The following is a 27,476-nucleotide window of genomic DNA, read 5'->3' as shown; positions in this document are numbered from 1 at the left end:
GAACTTTTTTTCTACTAAAGAAATAAGAGAAATTTTATTCAAAGCAATTTATGCTGATGCCCCTACCTGTCCATCAAAAATCTGTCAGCCTAGGTAGCTGGTGATGATTTGACCAAGATTACCTGCCTTTAGTCAAATGAAATTGGCCTTCTGTATCTGCAGGTTCTGCAGGCGCAAATTCTATGACCAACAGAGGATCAAAGCTGTTGGGAAAAAAATTGCATCTGTATTGAACAAGAACAGATGTTCTTGCTTGTCATTATTCCCTAAACAACACAGCATGACAACTATTTATAGACCCTTTACATTGTATCGGGTATTATAAGTAATCTAAAAATGAGTTTCACTATGAAGGAGGGTGTGTGGGGACCATATTTAAGTACTTGTTACGGTTTGGATATGAGATGTCCCACAAAAGCTCACATGTGAGACAATGCAAGAAGGTTTCGATGTGAAATGATTGGATTATTAGAGTCTTAACCTAATTGGTGATTTAATCCCCTGTTAGGGATTAACTGAGTGGTAACTGAAGGCAGGTAGGGTATGGCTGGAGGAGGTGGGCATTGGAGTATATAGTCTGTATCTGACAAAGGGAGTTTTTCTCTGCTTCCTAATCATTGTGTGAGCTGCTTCCCTCTGCCACACTCTTCCACCATGATGTTTGACCTCACCTCACACCCTAAGGAATGGAGCTGGCTATCTATGGACTGAGACATCTGAAACCATGAGCCCCAAATAAAGTTTTCCTCCTCTACAATTGTTCTTGTCAGTCTTCTAGACACAGCAGCTAACAAGCTGACTAAAACAGCACTGCATCATTTTATATAAGGAATTTGCGCCTCTGCAGATTTGGGTCCTGGCAGGGCACCTTGGAGCCAATCTCTGAGAAAACTGAAGGGCCACTCTACTCACCTGAGGATTGGGTTCTCAGGTGTTCCTCTTCTCACTGTGTCTGACAATGAGTTTCAAGTGTATGTCAACGGCCATGTTCCTTGAATTTTTGACAATAACAATTGTTGACCCAGAAATGTCTTCCCCACCTTTCACAATTAGGATAAAGGAGGCTGTTTGATGTTGAGCTGCATATTTGATTTTAACTCTTTTATTTTTTATTTTTTCTCTTCATTAGATTTGTGACAAAGAGTGGCATTACTATGTCATCAATGTGGAGTTTCCTGTGGTTACCCTGTACATGGATGGAGCCACATATGAGCCCTACCTGGTGACCAACGACTGGCCCATTCACCCGTCTCACATAGCCATGCAACTTACTGTCGGTGCTTGTTGGCAAGGTAACGCCAAGTGGAATCCTTCTCCTGACTATGTTTGTGTACAGTCTATGAAAGATGCTAATGGAAAAGCAAGTGGTATAAGAATTAGCCAGAAAAAAAATGTTCTGCTACCCCTGATATAAAATAGGTCTTATAAAAACTAAGTTTCAATCCAGACACTAAAGCTGTGTAATCAGGAAGCACTTGGCTTGAGACTAGATTTTGATTTTACATCAACATGGGCAGTTTCAAGGTTGCCTCTGAATGGCTAATGCCGTCTATTCTCCTGGAATCTTATCTAGTTCCAAACTGAGGCTGCATAGAGCAAAGGCTAAATGTAGAATCTTCTATTGAAATCGCCAGTTGGCTCCGATAAGTTGGTTGGGAACCAAGGATCTCCCTTTATCCTAATATCTCATATGATACATGGTTACACACAAGTGGCCCAAGTCCCCAACCCTCTGTCCAGGGGGACATACGAAGGCCCGGGGCTGTGGGGAGTGAGTCGTCCACAGATCATAAGGCCATGGAGGTCCTGCTCAAAGTCAGCTCAGCCCTAGCCCCTCCCTGGTGGGCCCTCCGTTGTTCCCTCCTCATTTCCCCAGCTGTGCCTTCTAGTCCCCTACTGGGGATGTGGAAGCTGGAAAGCCAGCCCTCTGTGCATGCACGCAGGTGACCTCCCTTTCACTAGATCCGCTGGAGTCTTTTCCTGTGCTGTCTCAAGGACTAGGATTCTCATGAGATAGCAGAGGGAAAGGAGGGTGCTCCCAAAGAAACAGATCAGCACTGTGATATATGACCCGGCCTTGTGGCAAAGGATTCTGTGAAGATCCCCGAGATTCGTGACTTTAGACATTCACTGTGGGAGGATGAGGAGAAAAGGTGGTTTTGAGCTCAAGTCACCTACTCGGTCTTGTTGAGAGCCACAGCCGAAGGGGCCCCAGCAAACTTTCAGACTGCCAGCTGATGAGCTGAAGGGGCCCCAGCAAACTTTCAGACTGCCAGCTGATGATTGGCTCACAGCGGCCCCAGCAACATCCAGCTGATTGGCTCCTCTGCGGTGATGCTCATTGGGGGACTTTTTTGGCTCCGCCCACGCAACCCAGCCAACCAGCCTCAAGAGCAGGAGGATTGTGGGAGGTGGAGAGGCTGGTGGTTTGGGGAGTGGCTTGTGGGAAGCCGGTGGTGGCAGTTGGGCTCTGAGGGTTTTTTCCTGAGGAGCTGTTTTGTTTGGCGTGTGTGGTTCTAAAAATAAAGTTAGTTTCTTTTGACAAGTGGCTCCTGAATTGTGCCCAGCCAGACTGTGGCAGTCTGGCTGAGCTAAAGTCACCTACTCGGTCTGACATGCATCACCTGGTGGTGGCATGCTCAATAGAACTCGGGGACAAGAGTTTGTTCAATATGTGGTTTCCCAGGACACCAGGAAAGGGAACATTATCACCAGGCAGGCTTCCATGGAACCAAATGGGATAGCAAGGCACTAAATCAGAGGGTGCCTAGAAATCATCAACCACTGACACAGCTGTGCTAGAGCGATGGCCTTTGGTCTTGGTGTGGCCCCCAATGCTCCAGCTGGGATACTACTGTAGCTATCAGTGAACATAGCCAGAAGAATGCCCAGAAGAAAAGAGGGCCCTAGTCATGTCGCCCATGAACCTTATCGTGATGCTCCCTATAGGCCCTCAAAGACCACATCTGGATCCCTGTCATCCTAACCTGCCACAGAAACCTGTCCCCAACTCTGCAAGGCCAGCTACAACCACCACTTCCTAGTCACATACCTGCTCCCCTGAGTGGGAGACCTGTCCCACCAAATAAAAAGTGGTTTTATAAATAATTGAGATGATCCTTGAATCAGTTATAATAGGCTAAGTTGTGCTGCAGTGATAAGCAAGCCCCAATTCTCAATTAATTAAAATAATTATAACTTCATAGCCACTGCAAATCAATAGGGATCATCTCTTCTCTGCTCTATCCTCAGAGCAAGATCCAAGCAGACAGAGCAGCCATGTTGCTGGGTACCTAAAAAGAGGAGAAGAAAATATAGCAAGTCATAGACAAGTTCCTAATGCTTCCACCTATCACTGATGCCAATCATTTTTGTTCCCATTTTGTTTTATTGGCTAAAGCAAGCCACAGCTAACTCTCACAGGGCAGGGAAGTGACAGGGATGATATATCTGGAAGAAAAACTGAAAATGTTTTAGGAACAAATAATTTTGGTAAACACCGAAGTGTATCCACCTGGTCGACAAGTATTTATTTGACTCTCTTTCTCATGTAAGAATGCACCTACCCTTTCCTAAGACAGACCCAACATCTCACCAGTTACTGTCTCCAGTTTTAACGTCCAGGCTGCCTGAGTGATTCCTGGTAATCTATCCAAGTGATGTGCAGAGGAGGTCTATAGCAAGCCAATATATGTCTTCACTTGATCAGGAAACCTATAAACCAATAGAACAAATTATTTACCACTGCCATGGCCACCACACCTTCCCCCCGCCACACACACACACACACACACACAGGAATGAGGCTTAGTGAAATGAGCACTTCCACTAAGAAGAAGAGAGTTAGAGAAACACAGCAGTGTTGGTCCATAGCAGTTCTGAAGTCCCTTTTGGCAAATGTGGTGAAGAAGGAGAATATTCTTCACTGCCCTGGACACCATTCACTGAGAGATGATTCCTTTTCCAGTATTGCCACAGGCTACATCTCAAGAGGATATAGTCACTCTATAAATACCTAATATGATACATGGTTACAATTCATTTAAAATTCATGCCACAAAAGTGTTTGAAGCATGACAACCAAATATGCATTTATTTTTAAAGAATATGGTAGAAAGAATGCATGCTGGGTGTTCAAATATTTCTGGTCCTCTTTCCAGATATATGCTGGGACCACTCTTACTTGGAGTCAGGTGTGGCCACGTATCTTGCTTTGGCTGCTGAACTGTGAATGAAAGAAGGGCCTTATGTCATTTCCTGGTGGAAAACTTTAGAGCCAGTGTTACAAGGTGGCCCTTTATACACAGGGGTGTGTCCGCTCCTCTGACAAAGTATTACTAGTCCCAATGAATAAACAATGAACCGAAGCTCTGAGAAGGAAAGAAGTTGACCCAAATCCATCCCGTTGAACTCCCCCACCCTAGTCATATCACATACTCACATGTGCCTGTGTTCTTGATTCTGTGGCTCATGGTCCCCTGTTGGTAGTTGATCATTTTGTCGATGTAATTATGTGTCTGGGAGGAGCTGAGGGCTGATGTGTATTGATACAAATGCTGTAAACCCTTTACCTGTGGAGACGGGGACATCCTTGTAATCAAAACAACATGGGAACTTGCATTGCTGGATCCTCCTCTAAGGTTCCCTGCAGTGAAAAAGGGTTCAGCCTTTGGAGTCAGAAAGAAAACTGACTTTTAACTCAAATTCCAGCTCTGCCACTTGCTAGCTATGTGGACATTGCAGGATCCTTAACTTCTATGAGCTTCTATGTTCTAATCTATAGATAAACTGCCTCACACAGCTATCGTAATAGATGCGGGACACATGGTGTATGCTTGCTGTGTACTATTTAATGCACAGATTTAAAATTATCTCCTGGTCTCTTCTCCACTCCCTTTTCTATTCCTTTCATCAAGACCCCACCTTGCAGACCTGGCACGTCGGAGCCGTGGTCCCGCCTTCCTGTCTTCCTGCCTGTCCTGACTTTCCTCCTGCCCCCCCAGGACTAAGGCTTACACACAGCTCTGCCCTCTCAGCTCCATCCATGACCCAGAAGCAAAGCCAGGGACCCTGCAGAATAACCAGTCAGAAGACAAATGTCAGAAGACAGGGGTTGGAGTGGGCAGGGATCCCATCAGGCCATCTTTTGGGCCATGGAGACTTGGGTATTTTCTCTGTGAAGAAGGACGACAACACATTGGTGAATTTTCAACAGAGGAAAAGATCTTTAAAAACCTTTGAAATTGGAAAAGTGTGTTTTATGGGGGGAGTAAGTTCAGAAGGAAAGGAAGGGAGGTGACAGAAAGGAAGGCTGGCACAGGCACGCTCAGGGTTGCCTGTCACCTAGGTGGAGCAGAGGAAGTAGAGAAGAGGCAGGGAAAGGGTTGAAACTCAAGCCTGGTTCACCACGATTCCCGGATAAGGAGTCTCCACTCCCATGAATGCTTATGGCCTCCTTGGAGCCATATTTTTTCCAGAATGGAAACAACAAGGATCTTTCAGCAGGACGCAGTGCTATGAACTTAATGGCCTGCGATGTGGTCCTCATCTCCGCGTGTTTCCAAGCCTTCTGCCCTCTACGTATGTGCATGGTCCAAGCCCTCCATGGGCACTTCTAATTGCCTTTGGGCCTACAATTATGGGGAGCTGTTCAGGTGCTTTTGAGGTTGGCAAGGAAACCGGTTCTCATTTGTGAAGTTTCCAATCAGGGTTTAACAATGGGAATAGAAAATGATGTGAGAGCAGCTGCTTGGTGGTTGTCCTGAGCCCCGGCCCCAGCACCGTTGCTGGGCAGTGTTCGCAGTCCCAATTAGCCCACCGTCTCCTGTTAGCGAATTTGAAAGACAGTGCAATCAGTGAAATTTCATTTTCATCAGTATTTTTCTAGTAATTAAAAAAAAAATGAGATACCATTTATACTTAAGAAATGCCGCCAAAGAGGCCGAGAACATGGAGCTTCTCATAACTGTAGGAAATGGCTTTCCAAGTCAGAATAGACCTTGAGCATCACAAAACAGCTTTCCTTCCTCTGCCCGGCTGACACACACCACCTTGTCATCATCTCTGTGTTCAGAGTGCCATGGTACTCTCAGGATGGAGCCAGACCCTCTCATGAACCAGCTCATTCTATCCTAGCTCAGACACTGTTGACTCTCTACGAATACCAGGGTCCTTGTTTCTCTAGGAGTTATAAATGAGTCTGTTTTCTGTTCTTATAATAAAATAGCTGAGGCTGGGTACTTTATAAAGAAAGGAGGTTTACTTAGCTCACAGTTCAGGAAGCTAAAAAGCCAAACAGCATTGTGCTGGCTCTGGTGAAGGCGGCTGTAGCCACGTCACCTCAGGGTAGATGTCATCACAGTGGTGGATCAAGTGCAGGTGGGCAAGATCACGTGGCAAGAGAGAAAACCAGAGCACAAGGAGGAGCTAGTCTCAAGACCACTCACTTAAGCCTCCCCTCTAAAAGCTCCTACTACGTCTCAGTATTGCCACTTGGGGTCCACACTTCCATCCCAGGAACCTGTGAAAGGCAAACTCAAACCATAGCAGAGCACAGCAGATCATTCAAAGGACCACCATCCTTTTCCTTATATTTCTAAGGACAACAATTTGAATTCTACTCATAAAAAATAAACATCATATACTTACCTATGCTTGGTCCCTGGACCTCACACTGGGCCTGACCTCCCAGGTGCCTGCAACACAGCTGTGCTAGGAAGTCAGCAAGGCTGTCCATCAGGCCAGACCAGGAGCCCTGGGGGCTCGGAGGCTCTGGGAGGTGCCAAAGCCTGGGGCAGTGCAGGGCATCTCTGCCCACTCTGCCCCAGGAGCAGCTCTGTTTTACCGACTCCGTGTGGGACGTCTGGCAGGAGCTCTTTAACTGAAATGGCTAAATGTGCTTGAAGAAGCACTGTTCCTGGCACACATTCAGGAAGTCACCGTCCTGCTCCATCCCCATCCCTTCTTGGTGGATCTCATCATTGACGTCCCCTCCCTGGGGCTCTATCCCTTGTGACTGCCTCACCCTGTCTCTGCCAGGGTCTTTCCCCCAGGGTTCAGGACACTGGTCTTCCTAGAATGTCCAGCCCTGCCCACTCCCGATGATGTCACCTGCTGTTCTTGGACGGGGAAGGCGTCCTGTTCTCGTTAGATCCTACCCCCTCAAGGCAGAGGATAGAGAAAAGGGGATGTTTCTACAAATGAAAGGTTGGCAAGAAACAGAACCTCACTGCAGCTTGGGGAGGAGCCTCCGCAAAGAATAGAAATAGTTCAAAAGGGATTAAAAAAAAGGCAGTAATTGCCCCTGGGAGTTGTGGTAATCAGTAGCATATGATCTTCCGATCCAGGGGAATTGGAGCCATATGTGGCCCTGGGATTTGCTACACATTTTCAGATCATTTTTCTTCCAGACACTGGTTCAGACACTTGGAGCACATGCCTTCACTTAATAAGCGTGGTCTAATTTAGTACAAATTTCTCTTAATAAAGTCGGTGTTGAAATTATCTCGCATCCCTAGGGTCTCTGCTGTTGGAAGCTGGGCACGTACTGGCACAGTCTGCCCTGCATTCAGACGGCGCTTCCTGAGGAGGGCTTCAGAAAGCTCCAGACCCCCAGGACACCCCTACCACTCGGAGGTCAAGATCAGGCCATTTGGGAAATAGCACACACCATTCTGAGTCATGACGCACCTCAGCTTATTAAATGCGCTCAAAAAGGCCGAGGCAGGAGGATCCCAAGGTCAAGGGCAGTCTGGGCAGCTTAGTGAGACCCTGTCTCAACACACAGAGAAATGAGGGAGGATGTAGCTCCACGGTAGAGTGTTTGCCTAGCGTGCACAAGGCCCTAGTTTCCAACCCCAGGACTGGAAAGAAACGAGAAATAAAGAAAAAAGAAAAAGAAGGAAGGAAGAGAGGGAGAGAGGAAGGAGAGAAGAAAGGAAGGTAGGTAGGTAGGTGGGAAGGAAGGGAGGAAGGAAGGTGGGGAGAAGGGAGAGACGTAGATGGACCAGAAGGATTTTCATAAAGCACTTCAGTAAAGCCACATGCTTCACATTATTTAGCTCATATTTCTCCATGTTATTTCACCATGGAACTCACGCTGTCCAATGGTGTTCTGTTCTTAGGGCACCCTACGGCAAACACCCCTGTTTTTTTTTTTTATTATTGGTTGTTCAGAACATTACAAAGCTCTTGACATATCATATTTCATACATTAGATTCAAGTGGGTTATGAACTCCCATTTTTACCCCAAATACAGATTGCAGAATCACATCGGTTACACATCCACATTTTTACATAATGCCCTATTAGTAACTGTTGTATTCTGCTACCTTTCCTATCCTCTACTATCCCCCCTCCCCTCCCCTCCCATCTTCTCCCTCTACCCCATCTGCTGTAATTCAATTCTCTCCCTTGTTTTTTTTCCCCCTTTCCCATCACAACCTCTTATTTGTACTTTTGTGTAACAATGAGGGTCTCCTTCCATTTCCAATGAGGAAAAGATTAACATTAAACAGAGACGAGTGGTTGGAGGGAAAGGGAGAGAGAAGGGAAATTGCATGGAAACACCCCTGTTTTTAATGCAGATCTTCATCCCCTTCTCAGCGGAGTTTCCAGAGACTCCAGCTCCACCCACTTCCTTGACTCCAAGATCTAGAAAAACTAGATAGCGTTTGCTAAATCTCGTTCTATTTTTAAGACTGTTTTGACAAAGGCGTATGGCTCATTCACACACACACACACACACACACACACACACACTCAAATAACAGGGTGTCTCAATTTAGCCATATTAGAAAAGTTTGTTCTAAGGCTTGGTGTCACTTTGACAGGGGCGGGGAGGGGGTCATTTGTTTTGAAGATGACACAGATGGAATCAGGTTTAAAGTCCAGTGAATCATGTCTAAAATCCCAGTATAACTGAATGAGAAGTCTCACTTTGCATGGTGCTCTGAAGATTGTATTAATGACAAAATTTGATGGCGATCTTAAGGCAAAGCCTACCATTGCAAAGTCTCTAAGGGATACATGGCAGGAGGGAGGAAGAGACCACTGAAAGAAAAGACAGGAAACTCCCATGACACCCTTCATCTGGGAGTTCCTTGGCATCTGCCATCACTGTACCCAGCCGCCCCGACTAAGTTGTTGGCATGTACCATGCCCCATGCTGAGCCATTGGTGCGGGCTCTTCTTTGGACCTCCCTAGGACACTGTACATAGGCATAACTGTGAACTGAATTTTGCATATGAAGAAACAGGCTGAGAGAAGATAAGTGCCTTCCCAAAGTCACCTGTGGTCTGGATTGGAAGGCATATCTGTACCACTGAACCCTCACCCTGAGAGAGGTAGGTGGCGCAGAAAGATTCCCATAAAGCACTCTAATAAAGCAACCTGCTTGACACCCTTTCATTATTGATGCAGCCACGTCCATATTTATAGCAGCTCGATTCACAATAGCTAAACTATGGAACCAACTAGGTGTCCTTCAACAGATGAATGGGTAAAGAAAATATGGTATATATATTCAATGGAGTATTACTCAGCTTTAAAGAAGAATGAAATTATGGCATTTGCCGGCAAATAGAGGAAGTTGGAGATTATCATGCTAAGCAAAATAAGCCAATCCCAAAAAACCCAAAGGCTGAATGTTTTCTCTAATATGTAGATGTTAATTCACAATAAGTGTGTATGTTGTGGGGTGGGGGGGCTAGAGAATAATAGAGTTACCTTAGATTAGGTGAAAAGAGGGGAGGGAAGGGGATGTGAGGATAGGAAGGATAGTAGAATGGAACAGACATTATTACTTTATGTATATGACTGCATGACCAATGTGATTCTACAACATATACACTCAGAAAAATGAGAAATTGTATCCCATCTATGTATGATATATCAAAGGGCATAAATGCAACCTACTGTCATGTATAACTAACAGGTAAAAATATAATCTCAAAAAAGATTATGAAATTTTTTTTCAAGTCAAGAAAGCCTGCTGAGAGTGTCATGGCCAGCCAGGATGACAGATCCTGTTTCTCTGCAAGTCACCTGCAACGTGCAGCCATGTGCATACCCCCAGGATGGTGTGGACAGAGTTTCAGAGCTGCAGCAGATGGGGTCTCTGACACACTTCACTTAGTCTTTGCATTCCATGGGTGTCTCATCACTGAAATGAGGAAATAAAAGAAAGCAAGATTTCAGACAGTCTTGCCATTTGCATTGCTCAAAATGGATAGCCGATCATCCATGAAATTGTGTTCATCGAGGGCCTTCCCCAGCCACCCCCCTTGCACAGAGCACCATGCAACTCAGGCAAGAGAGAACCTGCCCCTCACTCATTCCTGTGAGTTTCTTAGCCTAATCGCTGTGGCAGTGACAGCCGGAAATTCCAGGAGCACCCTGAACACATTTTGCTCAGGGGGAAGATTTACTGCATTCACACGACCTAGAATGTTTACTTCAAATTAGGCTTAGAGGAGAGTGACCATTCCTGATTCCGAAGCTGTCATCACAGTGAGCGGGTCTCTCCTCCAGATGAAGGCAAGCTGTGGTGGGGGGTGGGGGATGGGTGTGGAGCTCTCCATTCCCAATGCAGGCTCTGGCTCAGAATAAGACAGGCTCCATCAAATCATGTTTGCCAAATACAGCCGTCCCTGGGTATCTGCGGGAGATTGGTTCCTGGACCACCTGCAGATACCAAAATTCAGAGACGCTCAAATTCCTTATATAAAGCATTTGAATAAGACCAACACACATCCTCCTCTGAATATTTCAAATCACCTCTAGATTACTTCTAATACCTAATATAATGTAAATGCTATGTAATAATTTTCAGACTTTAATGGTTAGGGAATGATAACAAGAGCCTGTACTTGTCTATTATAGACACATTTTAAAACTATTTTCAATCTATGGATGTGAAACCCGAGGACACAGGGAGTCTACTGAATCCACTGTTGTTTTTCAAGATGACTGTTTCCTGGCAAACTGACACTTGCCACTGGGTGTCTCTGGAAAAGCCACGTGGAGTCCACAGGGTCCAGCATAATTGGGCATTCTCCCCCAGCCTCCCTCTGAGAAATCCTCCCTGCATCTCGCCAGCAACATCTCATTATCTGATGTGTAGGACAAAGACCAGGGAGCAAGTGAGACTCCAGTTAGCAGCTTGGCCTCACTCATTTCTGGCCTGTGGCCTTGGACAAGTTATAGAACTTTGTAAACCTCGTTTATCAAAGGAGATGCTAACTGCAGCAGGAAGATTCTCCTTCCCAAGAAGAAAATGGCTTTCCCCACATGCATGATTTTTTTTTTTCATTTCAAGCCCTTATTCCAAGTGAGTGGGGGAGATTTAGCCTCCAATGACTTAGACTTTTCCCCCCTTCTCTGAGTGCTGGATGATGGCAGAAGATAGATAGTGCTAGGGTGTTGAGGGGCCCTGGTTACCTTTCCATACAGGTGTCCACTGAAAGGGTGCTCACCTCTTTTGGTCATCGGTCATGATGGCCCTTCAGGACTGTATCCTGGTATTCCCTTGCCTTACTTGGAGGGCACATCAATATTTCCCTGCTTCTCATGATCTCTCTCAAAATCCATCTGTGGTCTACTGTCCTAGCCGGCCAGGCCAGCAGCCAGCATCCCACATCCTACCTCCCGAGCAACTGCAAGGACCTTCACTCTGAACCTCTGACACTGTGTCCCCCCACCTCCTCCTGCCACCCTCCTCCCCACCTCACCTGGAGGACCTATTCCCAGGTCTTCTCTGCCCTCCTGAGGCTTTGGGAAAAGACTTCGCTTCAGCCTCTTCCCTTGATCCCCCAGGGAGCAAGTCGAGAGATGTGTTAAAACGGAAGTGAGATGGGAGACATGTCACAGAGAAAAAAAAAATAAGGCACAGAAGCAAAGATCTCCGAGATAGTACCCCTACTTAAGGATTGAATAAAATAGCACATGGAATAAAATAGCTTATTAAAGAATCCTCCATGTTTCAAGGACCTAATAATACAGACAGTTTGTCTATATAACTTGTTTGGAAATTAATCATGCACTGTTCAGTATGTTTGCTCTGCTGGCAATTGAATCTTTTATTTTTGTTTTATTTTGTCAGGGTCTATACTCTACACTCTCCTGTCTAGTGTAAGTTCCTGTAGAGTGTGGTCCACACTCTAGGTTAGACCTATAGCAAGCACTTTAAAAACGGGTACAGATCTGGGCTCAGGAATCCAAAACCACATTTTGCAAACACTTAAAGAAGGTTGTTTGTGGGAACAAAAAAATTTGAGTTATTTTATTTTCTTAAAGTGACTCATGACCTTGTTTACTCTAAATGTTAACAGAGGAGAGACGTGACCTATGTGGTCACCCTAGACATTAAAAATTTTAATATAACTATTATTTTTTTTTTTTTAAATTCTACATCACGGTCACCACTGGGTACAAATATATTTCAGATTTTCACCTGATCTCCTGGGGCAAAATGCTAATTGAATTGATTTCCTGGAGCCTCATCCCTAAAAATAAATAGAGTGCAAGATCTGGATTCTTGAGTCGAAAATGCAGAACATGAATATGTTTTACTGAGAGAAAACAGTGTGTAGAAAAGTGCTGTGGCATCCGGGAGAGTCACAGAGGTTAGCCCTTGAGGACGGCCAGAGGCAGGGTCACGGCTGGTTTCTCTCAGACTCACTCTGGACTGGGCTGGTGGCCCCACCGGGACACATTATTTTGTGCTGGGCGTGGGTGGGTGGCCACCTGCTTCCTGCAGCGTGGTCTTGGCCTCTTACTTCAAGGCTCTAGGCCTACATTTGCTCAGCTGTGACTGTAGAAGGAGGACCTACCACCCAGGGGCTTTGTGAGGGTCCAGTGAGAGGATATGTGCGGAGGACCTCCCGTAGTAATGGGTACATATTTCACGTCCATTAAACGATGGCTGTTGGATCTGCTGCTCCAGGGCAGGGCAGGGAAGACTGTCTCCATGCCCCCAAGGGTGGCCGCTGCACCAGAGACTCGGCTAGCTCCCTCCAATCTGCAGGTTGGCAAACACATCCCTCTGCTAGGGCAGGAGCCTGCTAATGGCTCAGGGGAGCCCTTTATCTGGGGAGCTTTTAGGATCCAGATCAAAAGTCTCCAATTGACTTCTCCATAGTCGTAGGCTATCTCAGTCCATCCCTCCAAGCCAAAATCTACTCGGAATTCCCTGGGAAGTAAAAATTTCAAAAGGGACCTCGCATTTCCAAAGTACAGAGCCTTTGGGTGGCAGGGAGCATCACTGTGAGTCAAGATGGTTTAACCTTTAAATATAGAAGAGTGGCCCCGCAGCTGAGAATATCCCGAAGCACAGCAGCCAGGGCATCTGTTGAGACCTGATCCATCCTACCATGACTCTCTTGGCTCTGCTCTCCCCCCCTTCCCACATGCCTTGGTAGTCCCTAGACTAATGGCAAGAAGCCGTGGCAGCCCTCAGCCTTCCATCTTGACCTGACCATCTGGGGGAAAGGCAGCAGGAGTTGCTTAAAAACTTTCTGGAGAGAAGAAAAACAAAAGTTTTGTTGTTGTTGTTGTTGTTGTTTTGGCATAATCTGCAAGGCAACATCCCTCTTGATCCTTGCCTAAATTTGGTCCCATGTTTATTTCTGGGCCAGTTCCTCCGACTTATTAAATGCCAGGTGCTGATTGGCTTCATCTTGGCACCGGGTCCCAGGTCCACCCTGAATCAGTCACTGGAGCTCAGGGATAGCATATTGTATTAGCTTAAATGAAGTAGAGTCCACCCCTAGAGATTGAGTCAACCCCCTGCCCCTCAGGGCTGCCTCAGCAGGAGGGACAGAGTGAGACAGATGCCGCTTTACTGGTACTCACCTCACTGTCACCTTCAGTTAAGCAGGCAATTATAGAGTGTCTGTTGTGTGCCAGGCAGGGTACAGGCTGCCAGGAGGACACCAAGAGGCCAAGTGTTGTTGGGAAGGATAAACGAGCCCGCTTATGCAAAGTGCCTGGTGTAGCCCTCAGCCCCTGAGATTTCCTCAGTATTGTCTTCATTAAAATGAATAATGCATGCGTGATCCTTGCTATCCAGGAGACAGAGAGACTTAAACTAATAAATTAGAGCAGCGCGCGCAAAGAGGAAGCCTGCGGGCAGCATCAAGGGGAGAGATCCCACAGGAGTATGCAAAAAACCCAACCAAGTACAGTCCCACGGCTCTTAACCTTGGCTTCACATCTGACTCACTAAGGAGCTACTCGACTCCCCGCTCCAAGTCAAGTCGGAACCCCTGGGTGTCAGCCCAAGCACGGGGCACCCGTTTATCTTTTTAAAGATCCCCCAGATGATTAAACCGAGGTGCTAAAGCACAGTTTTAGGCTCCGGAAGACAGAAAACACACAAATAGAGCATCCTCTAACAATGCCAGGTCGCGGGCGGTGGGGGGTGTGGTGTGGCTGATACGTTAACATCAACGGTCCCCTTGGGTTCCAAGGCTCAGGGCAGAAAGCACAGGGGGACCCTGAGCAAGGAGAGGGCATGGAGGACTGGGGACTCAGGGAAGGTTTCAGAGAACAGCAGGGGACAGGGAGCCTAAGGGGCCTCAACAAACTGTGAGATTTGCCTAATTGGAGCTACTGGAGGCGGGCGGGTTCTGTGTAAAGAGGATCAGGTGGAAGCGCAGGTAAGTAGGCAAACCCAGAAGGAGTTATCAGTGGGCGTCCAACAGGAGGGAAACCCTACCCCATGGCCTCTATTATCCATGGGGATATGAATCACTGACAGGGCATCTCCCTGGAGCACGCTGCTTCCAAACCCTGGGCAGCATGCAGGTCTAGGGAAGCTGCAGGAGCCCCCAGAGGCTCTTGGGATCTTGGATCCTTTTGCAAGATCCAAGCGAGGTCTGTCTGTGTAGGCTGCCACTGCACAGAGGGCCCAGGCTCAGTGAAGTCAGTGGGGAAGGCTGCCTGGAGGAGGCGCAGCAAATGGCCTTCAAGGGAAGCCTGGCTTGGAAACCCGGGAGAAAATGGAAGGGAGCGGCTCCCAGGACGGACATGCAACCTGAGGGCTTTGAGCACTTGTGGGTGATAATGGACTAGAAGGCCCCTGGGATGGACGGACACACGCATGCGCACACACACACACACACACACACACACACACATACACACACACACGAATCACAGAGTTTGCTTTCCCTCTCAGGCTTATGGGACACACAGTCAATGTAACCCTGGCTCCATAGCTAAATGGTGTCTTGACAGGGTCACTCGGACCCAGACTCCACAAGGCAAATGATGGAGCCTCTGTTTCTTTCAGGGGGAGAAGTCGCCAAACCCCGGTTTGCGCAGTTCTTCCACGGCAGCCTGGCCAGCCTCACCATCCGCCCTGGCAAGATGGAAAGTCAGAAGGTGATTTCCTGCTTGCAGGCCTGCAAGGAAGGGCTGGATATTAACTCCTTAGAAAGCCTCGGGCAAGGAATAAAGGTAAGAAAGGAGCCGGTGTCACCCCGTAAGACGTTGATTTATGAGGCTGAGGCTGCCCCACATCTGGGTCGGCCAGGAACGAGTTTATTTCTTGCACAGAAATGGTGCCACTGCAGAGTGGGGGAGGCTTGTGGCTCTGACTCCCAGGAGGGACTGACTTCTGCTGCTGTCTCCTGAAACTCTGAGATCCAGTCCTCGTGGACCATCAGCCCACGCCCTACAGTCAGCACGTGCTCCATGTCTGCCTGGAGGAAGTGATTCCAGTTTGTGGGTTGAGCGTTTGCTTGGCTTTTCATGCTCCTAAAAGAACTGAAGCAACGTGCAAGAGTACGTCTCAGGCAGTGTAGGAAAAATAAATACACCCCCAAAAGGATCGAAAAACAAATAAATAAATAGGACCCAGAGCGACACATGAGTAAGGAAAGGGGAAACAGAAGGGGCAGAATTGGAGGTCATTGGGTCTGCATCATTATGGTGACGCACAGGTCATACTCCCAGCAATCTCTGGCCATCAAAAGGAATGTGAACAGATTCACTATTTTTATTGCCCGTGTGAAACGAAAATATTCAAGTGATCTGAGAGAATCAAAGCTATGTTCTGAGAAAAAGCATCTCCTGAAGGGAGCAGGGAAGGATGTGACCAGCTAGGGGGTTATTTTCTGCCTCACCTGGACTTACAGAGCTCCTGCTGCCAGTGGGTCCCTTGGGTGCTGAATAAGTGGCAGAGGCAATATCATCGGAGCCCCTGCTCCATCAACATGGCCCCCAGTCTGGGAAGGCAGAGGCAGTCTCTCAGCTCCTCTCTGGAAGTCAGGGTGGCCCAATCTCTGTCTCCTGGGGACAATGACGGCTACCCAGAGCCCTAGAAGCTGTGACAGTTCCCCTCCTTGGTCATTTTCCAAGGGAGTGATTTCCCAGGTGCTGCCCATCCTTACCTAGGCTGCCACAGAGCTGTGTCCTGCTGTCCCACCCTGGGCCAGCCTGCCCTGAACAGTAGTGTGACTGAGGACCTCCCTCTGCAGGGACCTACGCCTGTGGCCTGCACGCTGGGCAACCCTGAAAGGACTGCGGTCATCAAACCTTCCATAGACACTTGTATTTGCTCTGAGCTGTGTACTTGGATACCAAAATCAATGTCCCCAGCTTCCTGTCTGCAGGGGCCATTTGTAATGGAAGCTTGATGACTTCTTCAATGATGGGGAGCCCTGGAATTCACCAGCCTCCCTCTGTCGGCCACTGTTTGTTCTAAATGCTTTATGGTTATTATTTCTGAGAATTTCCCCTTGACAGAGGACCATGAATATTTTTCATTTTTCACACTAGGAACTGAGGCTTGAAAGAGAAAGTTCCCTAAGATTGGAGAATTAGTGATAGGCAGAGCCAGAATTGGAACCCAGGGAATCCTGATCCCAGACTCTGGACTCTGGGTAAATGGCAGTCAGAGAAGCCTCCCCAGGGAAGGCAAGGCCAGAGCAGAATGTGCAAGGAAAGGCAGGTAGGAACCAACCTGGAGAAGAGCAGTAGGCAGGCGAGAGGACTGTCCTTCCAAGATCCTGAGCGGTGCCAGGGCAGGAGGCTGAGGAACATCACAGGGAGCATTGGGAAACTTTAAGGCCAACACTAAGGTGCTCAGATTGCAGAGGACAACCGGGGGAAAGTGGGACCAGAGAAGTAGACAGAGGCCACGTCTTTGTGTAGGTGTTTACATTTATTATTTTTTTTTCTATTAGTAACTGGGAGCCATTGAAGGGCCACACAAGGGAGCATGCTCTTGGTGACTGTGGGGTTTAAGGGCTCACCCATGAGACTGGGTCAGAGGGGAAAGATGGAAGGAGTACAGGGAGCATCATAAAGCAAGATGGACTTTCCAGATCACTGTTTAACACGGCTGGCACACAAGCTCATGTGCACACACGAACACACACACACACACACACACACACACACACACACACACACACACTCTGGGGCTAATCACCTATCTTTGGGCGAAGCTCACAAGATGGCCTCATGTTGGAAAGGCCAGTCTTGACCCCACCGTATGTGTTGTTTTCTTAGGGTTTTGTCAACCAGTGATGCAGAGATCATTCTCCAAACCTCCTCTCTTTTGATCTGATTCTGGATTTACCCCCTGCCTCTGAGTACCTCTTCTCTGCTCTGAGCCACCGCATGAGACCGCAGTTGCAGAGTTCCAGGCTCTTCCGAGCAAATAAACCAAAGAGGCTGGACTTAAAATCCATGCATCTTTTAGAATGGTGAATTAAGAACCAGAGGAGTCCTGGCCTTTGAAAAGCAGAAGCGTTGCAATAAGTGGCATCAAAAAATGCGGGGGGCGGGGGGTTGCCTGGCTTTTCAGGATGCCAGCGGTTCTTAACCAAATCACTGCAGATGATCCTGTTCCATCCCCTGGGCACGTCTGGTGAGAACTAGAGGACTGTGTAAGAAGTTAATAAGACAATTTATGGAGCGCCACTGGGGGCCATTTTACGTTCATTATCCCCACTCTTCAAAACAGATTAAATATTATGACCTCATTTCAAAAATAAGGGGACTGAGGCTCAGGGACTTGTCCAAGATAAATCCACACTCTTTCCTCTGCACCGGCAACTCAGATTAGAAGATGATCTTGAAAATTATTAAAACTAACGTCCTTCCTTCCCTGCATTTATCCCTCACATCATTTCTGAATAATGGCCCTTATTTTAGTTGCTGGCTACTGGCCTCCTCCTGCTTTCTCCAAATAGAAGAACTGAAGCCCTCCTGTGAATAAGAAAATTCCCTGCCTGCTCCTACCTAGGGCTGGATGCAGATCTCTCTCTTTTTTTCCTCTGGATCATGCACATTTCTGAGTATTTCTCCGGCTGTCTCAAGTCTTTGGTTGTGGTCTTCCATCCAGGCAAGATGCTGTGGAATAGCCACATTCCTGAAGAAGACTCTGTTCTGAATTTCACAGTGCAGTCCCCATCACTATCATCTTTACAGTGTGAAAGAGCAAGGATTTTAGAGTAAGGCATACCTGGGTTCAAGTCACACCACCAATATTTGTTATCAGGGTGACTGGACAAGATTTAATCCCTTCATGCAGACCCTGCATGTATAAAATTGACTTAATATTAATCTTTTAGCTATTAAAATTGAATAGAAGAATATATATGTACATATACATACATACACACACATCAGCAAACCTAAGCAGGTCTCAACGAATCACAGGTCCCTTTGTCTTGGGGCAGCCTCTAGAGTAGCAGTCTCTGTCTGGTCCAGCCCACAGCGGATGGTAGATGGCAGGTATCCAGGGGAAGTCAAGATGACTACAGAGCCCAGAAACAAGCAGAAACCTCACTGGGGGCCCATCCTGCTAGGTGGCTGGAGAAACCAGCTGAGCCTCTAGGCAAGGTGACCATTCTGGAAGAGCCATCTGTCCCCAGGCCATCTTCTGGGCTCACTGCGGCCCTGAAACAGCTTCGCAATGGAGAACAAACACTGCTATGCTTTGCTGAAGCCCCAAGGATACCACCATCCCCTGCCCCTGGGGTGATGCCAGTGTGAACAGAGACCCACTCACAGAGCAGAGAATTGTATAGCTGGAAAAATACAAGAACCTACTCTGGAGGGTTTTACTGATCCTGCAAGAACTGTTGGTGGCTAGGCCAGTGCACCTTCATTCTCTGTGGCGCTCTGGCAGGCAGAGCAGGGTGTCAACTAGAGATCCAGCACATTCCCTGGCCTGTGCTGTCACCAGGTGGCCACAAGGGGAGTGCGCCCCCTGCTGGTTGCCATGGGGTAGTGCCAGCACATCCCTCTGGGAGAACCTCCTTCATTTCCTGTCCAGCCCTCATGCTAGGCTGAGAGCAGGCATTTTTGCAAGCCTCATGGTCCCTCTCTTGCTTATCATGGGATGGACATTGTGGCAATGCCGAGGAAAAATCAGCAGACCCTTCCCTTGAGGTGCTCACAGCATGCTGCAGGATGCAGACAGTCAGCAATAGCACCAGACTCTGCTCTAGTAGAAGGCAAGGTGGGGGTGAAGGGCAGAAAGCCATTTGGGATCATAAGTGATATTTTTAGAAGAATGACCTTGAATTTTCTCAAATCTGAAACAGGTGACTTGAGAAACATCTAAGATTTAATTACAACTCACCAGCGTGTGGCGGCTCCGGGGCCGAACACCCTACGCTGCCGGTGAAGCATCTGTGGCTAGAGACACAGCAATGCAGAGCTGATTGCCATGTGCCTAGCACACAGGGGCAGTGCTTGCAGCCGGAAGCACAGTCAGAGAGACCCTTTAAGGGACAAAAGAGATCGGGACCATGGGGAAGGAAGAGCAGAGAAGACAGGGGTGGCCCCACGAGCAAAGGCTCGGCACAGACAGAAAATGCAATGTGATCAGAGCTATCGTAGGCCAGACACCTTGAAGATGCTAGAAACTTTACACCAGTCCCGCATTCGGGACTGGTAAAAGATCTGAAGCAAAAGACTGAAGTAAAAGATCTGTGCTTCCAAAGATCTGAAGCACAAAATGCTCCAAATCCAAAACTTGTCGAGCACTCATGTGACGTCCGGAGTAGAAGATTCCCCACATACTCTCATGTGACAATCCAGTCGAAAGACAAGTGCATGAAAAACGTTGTGTGAGATCACCTTCAGACTATGCATCAGGGGTGTCTATGAAACATCAATGAACTTCATGTTCAGACTTGAGTCTCACCCCCAAGATATCTCATTATATAGATCCAAATACTCCAAAATCTGAAACGCTGAGTCCCAAGTGGGTCCTCTAGATGGGTTAAACCATTGTGGTCATGTCCTCAAAATCTCAGTGGCTCAACACTTAAAATTTTGCTTTTCTCTTATACTTAGTCAGGGAGGTCACTGAAGTGTCCCGCAAGGCATCTCCCCACCTGGGCCCAGAGCACCACACCCCACCTCCCTCATGTCTCCTTGGCTAGGTGGGGTAACATGACCCTGGCAAAGACTGATAATAAGTTCCAATAAAATGCCGACTGAATGTGAAGTCCCTTTGGGGATTGGCAGGGGGTGATGCTGTGTGACGTGTGGTCCCAGGAGCTCTTCACTGGTTCATCCGGCAGCGCTCTCAGAACACTGGGGCTAGGTTCTGGGATTCAGACAGAAGAGTCAGGGTCCCTGCCCTCAGCAGCCCCTGTCACCGTACTGTAAGTGTACTACCCTTTTGTAAGTGCCAAGGGAGGAAGGGACCAAAGCCCAGTGGAACCTCAGTGAGAGAAGCCAGAGGCCTCAAGGTTTAGGGAATGAGAAGACACACCCCTGGTAGAAAGGGATGAACATGGAGCTGTTGGCTGGGGACACTAAGCAAGGGACTGACGTGGTAAAGTGTCACCAATAGTGCTCATGACGCATCCATCTCTCGCTGGGGTGCAGATACAGAACAGCGTGCCCTTACGACGTCAAGTCAGATCTGGAAAATGTGAATATGGACTGATTTTCCCTTAAATCCATAAAAAGAGGGACTCGGCCTCCTTCGTGGTAAGAGCCATACAAAATAAAACTGCACTAACGTGGCATTTGTCATCTACCAGATTGACAAAAATCCCAGTCTGACAGCAGGCTCTGTCGCCAAGGTGCCGAGAAAAGACGTGTTGTCACTCACTGTTGGAAGGAGTGCACACTGACTCGACCCAGCAATGGGGAACTTGGCAATGTTGATCAAAGTTAAGTGTAGGTGCTCGCTGACCTAGTCATCTTACCATAGGGATTTATCCTACAGATATGTTTGCATACTCTTGAGGATGAGATAACTCACTGTGGCATTGTCATTAAAAGACTAAAAATAACCCAACAATTCACATTAGTAGAATGATTTCAAAAATCACAGTTTATAAATGATGCTGGAAAAACTGGTAATCCATATGGAAAAGAATGAGACGAGACCCTTGTCTCTCAACCTGCCCAAAAGTCAACTCAAAATGGATCAAAGGGCTAGGAATTAGACCAGAAACTATGCAACTCCTAGAAGAAAAGGTAGGGTCAGCACTCCTGCATGTACGTTCAGGCAACGACTTTCTCAGTAGGACCCCAAAGCTCAGGAAATAATGCCGAGAGTTAATAAATGGGATGTCATCAAATTAAAAAGCATCCGTACAGCAAAGGAAACAGGAATGTGAAGAGAGAAACTACAGAATAGCAGAGAATCTTTGAAAGCTACTTTTCTGACAGAGGATTAGTATCTAAAATATGTAACTCAAAAAATTTAACACCAAAAAACAAACAATCTGATGAATACGTTGCAAATGACGGAAACAAATACCTCTCAAAAGAAGAAATACTGATGACCAATAAATACTTGAAAAGATGCTCAACATCATAAACAAGTAGGAAAATGCAGATCCAAATGATACTGAGATTTTATCTGACTCCAGCTAGAATGGCAGTCATCAAGAATACAAGCAATTAAGTGCTGGGGAGGGTGTGGAGGAATAGGAACATTTTTACACTGTTGGGGGGATTGTAAATTAGTGCAACCATTGTGGAAATCAGTATGGAGGTTGCTCCATAGACATTTGACCCAGCTATACTAGTCCTTGGTATTTATCCTGAAGAATTAAAGTCAGCACACTGTGGCGAGATATGCACACCCATGTTTATAGAAACACAATTCACAATAGCCAAACTATGGCAGTAGCCCAGGTATCTGTCAATGGGAGGATAGATGAAGAAACCATGATACATATATACATATATATATATACACATACACACATGATGTTTTATTCAGACACAAAGAAAAAATTAAACTAAGTCATTTGCAGGAAAATGAATTGAACTGAAGAACATTATGTTAGGTGAAATAAGTCAGACTCAGAAAATCCAGGGTCATATGTTTTCCTCTCCTATATGAAAACTAGGGAGGAAAAGGGAAAGAAGATGGTGCATCTCATGAAAATCAAAGGGAGGTCAGTAAAGTAGAGGAAGGGAACCAGGGACAGAGGGGAGGGAAGGGACAGGGAACTACTAGGGAATGACATTGGCCAAATGATATTTTAATATCATGTGCATGTACAAATATGTAACAACAAAACCCACCAATTATAAATATGAGAAAAAAATCACAGTTATCTATAAAAAATAGTACACATCTTATAAAAAGGAATAATGAAGCTGTTCATGTACTAAAACAGAAACATTCAAGAGATATGAGCTAAGTGAGAAACACAAAGTATGATACATCATGTAATATGCTACCTTTCATATAAGAAAGGCAAAGGCAAAAATCTGTGTTCAATGATAATATATAAGAGTGCTTAAGTATAACTGTCAGGATAGGCTAGGTTATGCTTCAGTAACAAATGACTTAACATCCTAGAAGCTTATACAATACAATTTTTACTACTTGTGCTTCATATGCACAGCAGATTGGCTGTGTCTCTAACACATATCACCTTCACTGTGAGACTAGGCCCATGGACCAGGAACTAAAGGAATTTTGTGGGTTTTATGGCAGAGAGAAAGAGACATGGTAAACCATAGATGGAAGGCTATTAAACCTTCCATCTCAGTGTGAGCCAAGTGATATTTCTGCTCACATGTCACTGAGCAAGAAAGCCACATGACCACTTCTGAGTGCAGCAGGGCAAAAATGTGTATCCTGTGTGGAAGGGTACCATCAATCACAGGGTCAATAGGATAGACATGTGAAGGCCTCTCTCTGGGAGAGGAATCAACTAACTCTGCCCAAGAATGCAATTTACTACTGAGAAATTAATATAAGAGTGCTTACCTGTGGGATCCGACTGTGGAAACTGGATGGATGAGATGTAGGAAAAAGACCTATATTTTTCACTTAACTTATATGTACATTTGAACAGAGTGAGTATACGATATATTCAGAAGTGTATATGTTAAGTCAGGTTCCTACGTAAAAATGTAACCATCCCCCCTTATCTGTGACATGACCCCTTGAGCCTTGGGTATATAATCTGAATCCACAGGATGTTCTTACCGTCCTATGGACAATAATTCCAAATAATACTTACTCAGTGGATCAGAATCAGTAACTCACAGAAATACAAAGGCAGCTCTCCATGTTCCCTTCGAAGAAGAGTAACTACTCAGGGGGCCTGGGAAGGAGCGAGGATCTGGATGTAACTCAAGGCCTCAGGCCACTCAATAAGGGACGCTTGAGTCTCCACCACGTGTGGGACTCCAGAGACTGGATAGATGAGGAACCCACACACAAAACTTGTGGGAAACCTTGAGGTCTGGAAGAGAAGGAAAGCAATTAACTGAAAAATGAGCCCTGAGTTGAGAAGCTAAGAAAATGTATGCTAGGTCATGAGTGGAGTGCAGGATGGACTGGGGAGCCGTTCAAGACCAGAGACAAGAATAGCAGGAGGAGGCAACCCCCAAATTGGGGCAATCAAGAGCTAGAAGTTGCTGGACTAGACCACCCAGGAGCCCAGGCCACACTTCTGACTGGGTTTTCAGAATTCCTTCCTGTGGCTCAGGCTGACCTTACTGGGAGTTTACAGTTCTCTAGAGAGAACTCGGGAGGAGGTTCCCAAAGCCCAGCAGGGAGTAACAGGAGCTGCTCTGCAGCTCAGGAGGTTGAAAGCAGCCATTTGTGCATACGCTTCACTTGCAGATGCCCTGAGGATGCCTCTGGGGACCTCATGGCCTTTTCATGGCATTGGAGAGCTTCCAGGGGACTCTGCCTATGGCTGACCACTCTCTCCTGTGTCCCCCGCCCCACTTCTGTCTTCCAGTATCACTTCAACCCCTCGCAGTCCATCCTGGTGATGGAAGGGGACGACATTGGGAACGTCAACCGCGCCCTCCAGAAGGTGTCCTACATCAACTCCAGGCAGTTCCCCACGGCAGGCGTGCGGCGCCTCAGAGTGTCCTCCAAAGTCCAGTGAGTGGACGCCAGTCTGCCTAGGGCCCTAGCCATCCTGGAGGCAGCAGGGATGTTGCTTTGGGAACATTCCCTTGTGAAACAGGATTTGCAGTTCTTCAGTGTCTCTGCTCTCGCTGGGAGGCTGCTGCGATGGACTTGATCTCCCTTGTGCTTTCTTAAGGAAAACACTGTTTCTCCAACTTGCACCCACCTCTCTGAGCTTTATTCTGCATCTAGTCTGAGGCCTGGGGGGATGGCTCCCTATAAATTCTCAAAGGGCGGGGTTTGAAGTGGTCTGATTTGAAGACACACTGCCTGCCCTGGTACATGGTAGGCATTTGGCAAAGACTTATTAAATTGAATTAAACGAATCAACCCAGCCTCCCAGAATTCCTGAATACTGTAGGTAAAGCTAGAGAAAGACAGGGCATGGTTCTTGTCCCCAGGGATATGGGTTAAATCAACAAAACGAGACTGATACTGCAATCTTTGGATAGCACACTTATGGCCCATCAAATCACTTCTCAGCCAGGACAGCCACCTGGGAGGGCCACTAGGAAGAAGGCCCCAGAGAGACTCCCGGGAGGAGGAACGGAGTCTCCAGGCACCTAGAGTAGAACGACTCAGAGATGAACAGTGGGGAAAGATGGCCTACGGATGACTGCATTGCTGGGGCCTGGGAGGGAGCAGTTACACTCGGGAGGCAATGGAAGGGGCATTCCCACCCCTGGAGGCCTGGGGGGTCGGGTGGGCACCTCCAAGTCAGTTCCACATTGGAGCAAAGAAAGGGCTCAGACCGGCCAGCGAGCAGCTCTGAGAATAGGCTTCCAGAAACTGCCAGGGGAGAGGAGCTTTTTTGCCTCTGTGGCCCAAAGACCCAGCAAGAACAATTTTCAAAGAGGAAACATTTATTTGGCGCTCATTTATTTGGCAGCGGTCTCAGTCCATAGATGGCAGATTCCATTGCTCTTGACCCAAAGAGAGGCAGAACCTCATGGTGGAAGGGTGCGGAGAGCAAAGCAGTTCAGGATATGGCAGAAATAGACAAAACATAAACCCCAAAGGCATGGCCCTGTGACCTACCTCCTCCAACCACATCCCACCTGCCTGTAGGTTCCACCCTGTTAATTCCTGTCAGTGGATCCACCCAGGCGGCCCTTCCCTTGGGGACCCTCCCAATGCATGCAAGATGATGGCTGCCTCCAGGGGTATCATTTGACCCAGGGCTCGCCATTTGAGCCAAGATTTTGCCTTGATGACATTAGGGAATACCAGTGACACAAGGGCCACCCTGAGGTCTAATGAAAGAGGCAGACCCACTAAACTTTCCTGATCCCAAACCATGGGGCAGGTTCTGGGCAGCCTTTTTCTAGAGGCTTCTAGATTCTTAATGCGAGGACGATTATTTTTATCCTCATTATATAGATGAAGAGACTGAGGTTCACAGCCGTGGAACACCCTATTCAATCTCCCCGCCTAGGAGTGGCAGAGTCGGGCTGTGGACCCCCATCTGTCAAACTTTTCAGTCTTTACTCTGTGGTCATGCCATTGAGCCTCTCAGATACTTTTGTGGCAATGCATCAGGAGAAAAGAGCCACAGCAGTCTGTCCCCACCCCTGGGAGAGGCACACTTGTGTCATCTCCCAGAGAAATCTAACACACACCCTGCAGCAGGAGACGTTAGCTCTGGGCTCTCATGCAATAAGTTGGCTGCAACCAACCGGTGAGACAACAATTTGCTTCTAAATACTAAATGCAATTAATATAGCAGTTGCTATCTAGTTAATGTTGCCATTGATTACTTTGTTAAAGGATAATGAAAGCTTTAATAGTTCCTTGTTGATTGCCTAGAAAACACCCACTCCTCCCAGGAGCCAACCATTGAAATCCCTACATTGCTGGTAGTTGGGACTATAATGTAGATTTGAAGCTCTGTCGATCTCCTCCGAGACTCCGGAAGCTCGCCCGCAGCTCTGGAGTGGACGGTTGGACCGTTTACTTGTCATTGCTGTGACTGAAACTGTCTTTCCAGGTGCTTTGGGGAAGACGTGTGTATCAGCATCCCTGATGTGGATGCTTATGTGATGGTCCTGCAGGCCATCGAGCCCCAGATCACCCTCCGGGGCACAGATCGATTCTGGAGACCTGCCTCCCAGTTTGAAAGCTCCAGAGGAGTGATCCTCTTCCCCGACATCAAGATCGTGAGCACCTTCGCCAAGGCTGAGGCCCCCGGAGACCTGAAAAGCACAGGTACCGGTGCCTATGGGGTTGTGGGGAAGGTGCGCCTTCATTTCTTGTAGCCATATAAAATCCTGCTTCAGGACAACAGTGCCGTTCACCATGGCGGGGCAGTGCACAGGAGCAAAACAAACAGTGCTGGGAAAAAAACCAAATGAACTATGGGGGGTGGGAGGGATAGATGGACTGGAGAATAATGGCCCACCCACACGAGCAGCATCGATGCTAAATAATAAGTCAGAAAAGTAGGATCACACAATATCTCCACTTAGCAAGATGTCAACTGTGTAAGAAGAAAAACAAGAAAGGCCAGGCTCCATGGCACACACCTGTAATCCCAGCAATTCAGGAGGCTGAGGCAGGAGGATCTCAAATTCGAGGCCAGCCTCGGCAACTTAGCAAGACCCTCAGCCATGTACAGAGACCCTGTTTCAAAATACAAACAAAAAGGGCTGGGGATGTCGCTCCGTGGTAGAGAGTACCTTGGTTCAATCCCCAGTACCAATAAGAAAGAAAGAAAAGAAAGAAAGAGAACCACCAAAAAGAAAAGACTGCCTAAGAGTGAGTGATATTCTCCGAGATGCACGAGGAGAGTCAATTTGTTTTGCTTCCCTTCACTTTTCTGAAACTGCAAAAAAAAAAAAAAAAAAAAAAATTGGGCAAGCATTATTCTGATGATCATCAGGAAAAAAAAATAGCTAAAGATGCACAAGGAACAAAATATCATTTTATTAATATAAATGCAGTAGAAGTTAGAAGTCATTCAGCAACGTGGCTCTAAACTCTCGGGAAGGTTCCATTCTTGGGAGGTTTGCTCAGGCAAAGAGTAAATTATCTGCCAGGGAGAAAGACTTCGTTGCACTGAGAGCTACTGTGTGTGCAGGCAGGGAACCGGGGGAAGGAAG

The 27,476-nt window shown here is 47.1% G+C and overlaps 1 protein-coding gene across 1 annotated transcript in view; it reads left to right on the top strand.

The window, feature by feature from the left end:
- Clstn2 (calsyntenin 2) overlaps window positions 1-27,476 on the top strand; it is a 335,736-nt gene that overhangs the window by 301,173 nt on the left and 7,087 nt on the right. The window contains exons 9-12 of the mRNA XM_076867065.2: window positions 1,130-1,292; window positions 15,295-15,461; window positions 24,203-24,351; window positions 26,366-26,583. Of these exons, the coding sequence (XP_076723180.1) occupies window positions 1,130-1,292; window positions 15,295-15,461; window positions 24,203-24,351; window positions 26,366-26,583 (697 nt within the window). The remainder of the gene's footprint in view (window positions 1-1,129; window positions 1,293-15,294; window positions 15,462-24,202; window positions 24,352-26,365; window positions 26,584-27,476) is intronic.

The sequence above is a fragment of the Callospermophilus lateralis genome, chromosome 10 (assembly GCF_048772815.1).
Source record: "Callospermophilus lateralis isolate mCalLat2 chromosome 10, mCalLat2.hap1, whole genome shotgun sequence".
In the NCBI taxonomy this organism is placed as follows: Eukaryota; Metazoa; Chordata; class Mammalia; order Rodentia; family Sciuridae; genus Callospermophilus; species Callospermophilus lateralis.
Note: the sequence above shows the minus strand (reverse complement) of the source record. Positions and strands in the feature narration are given on the sequence as shown.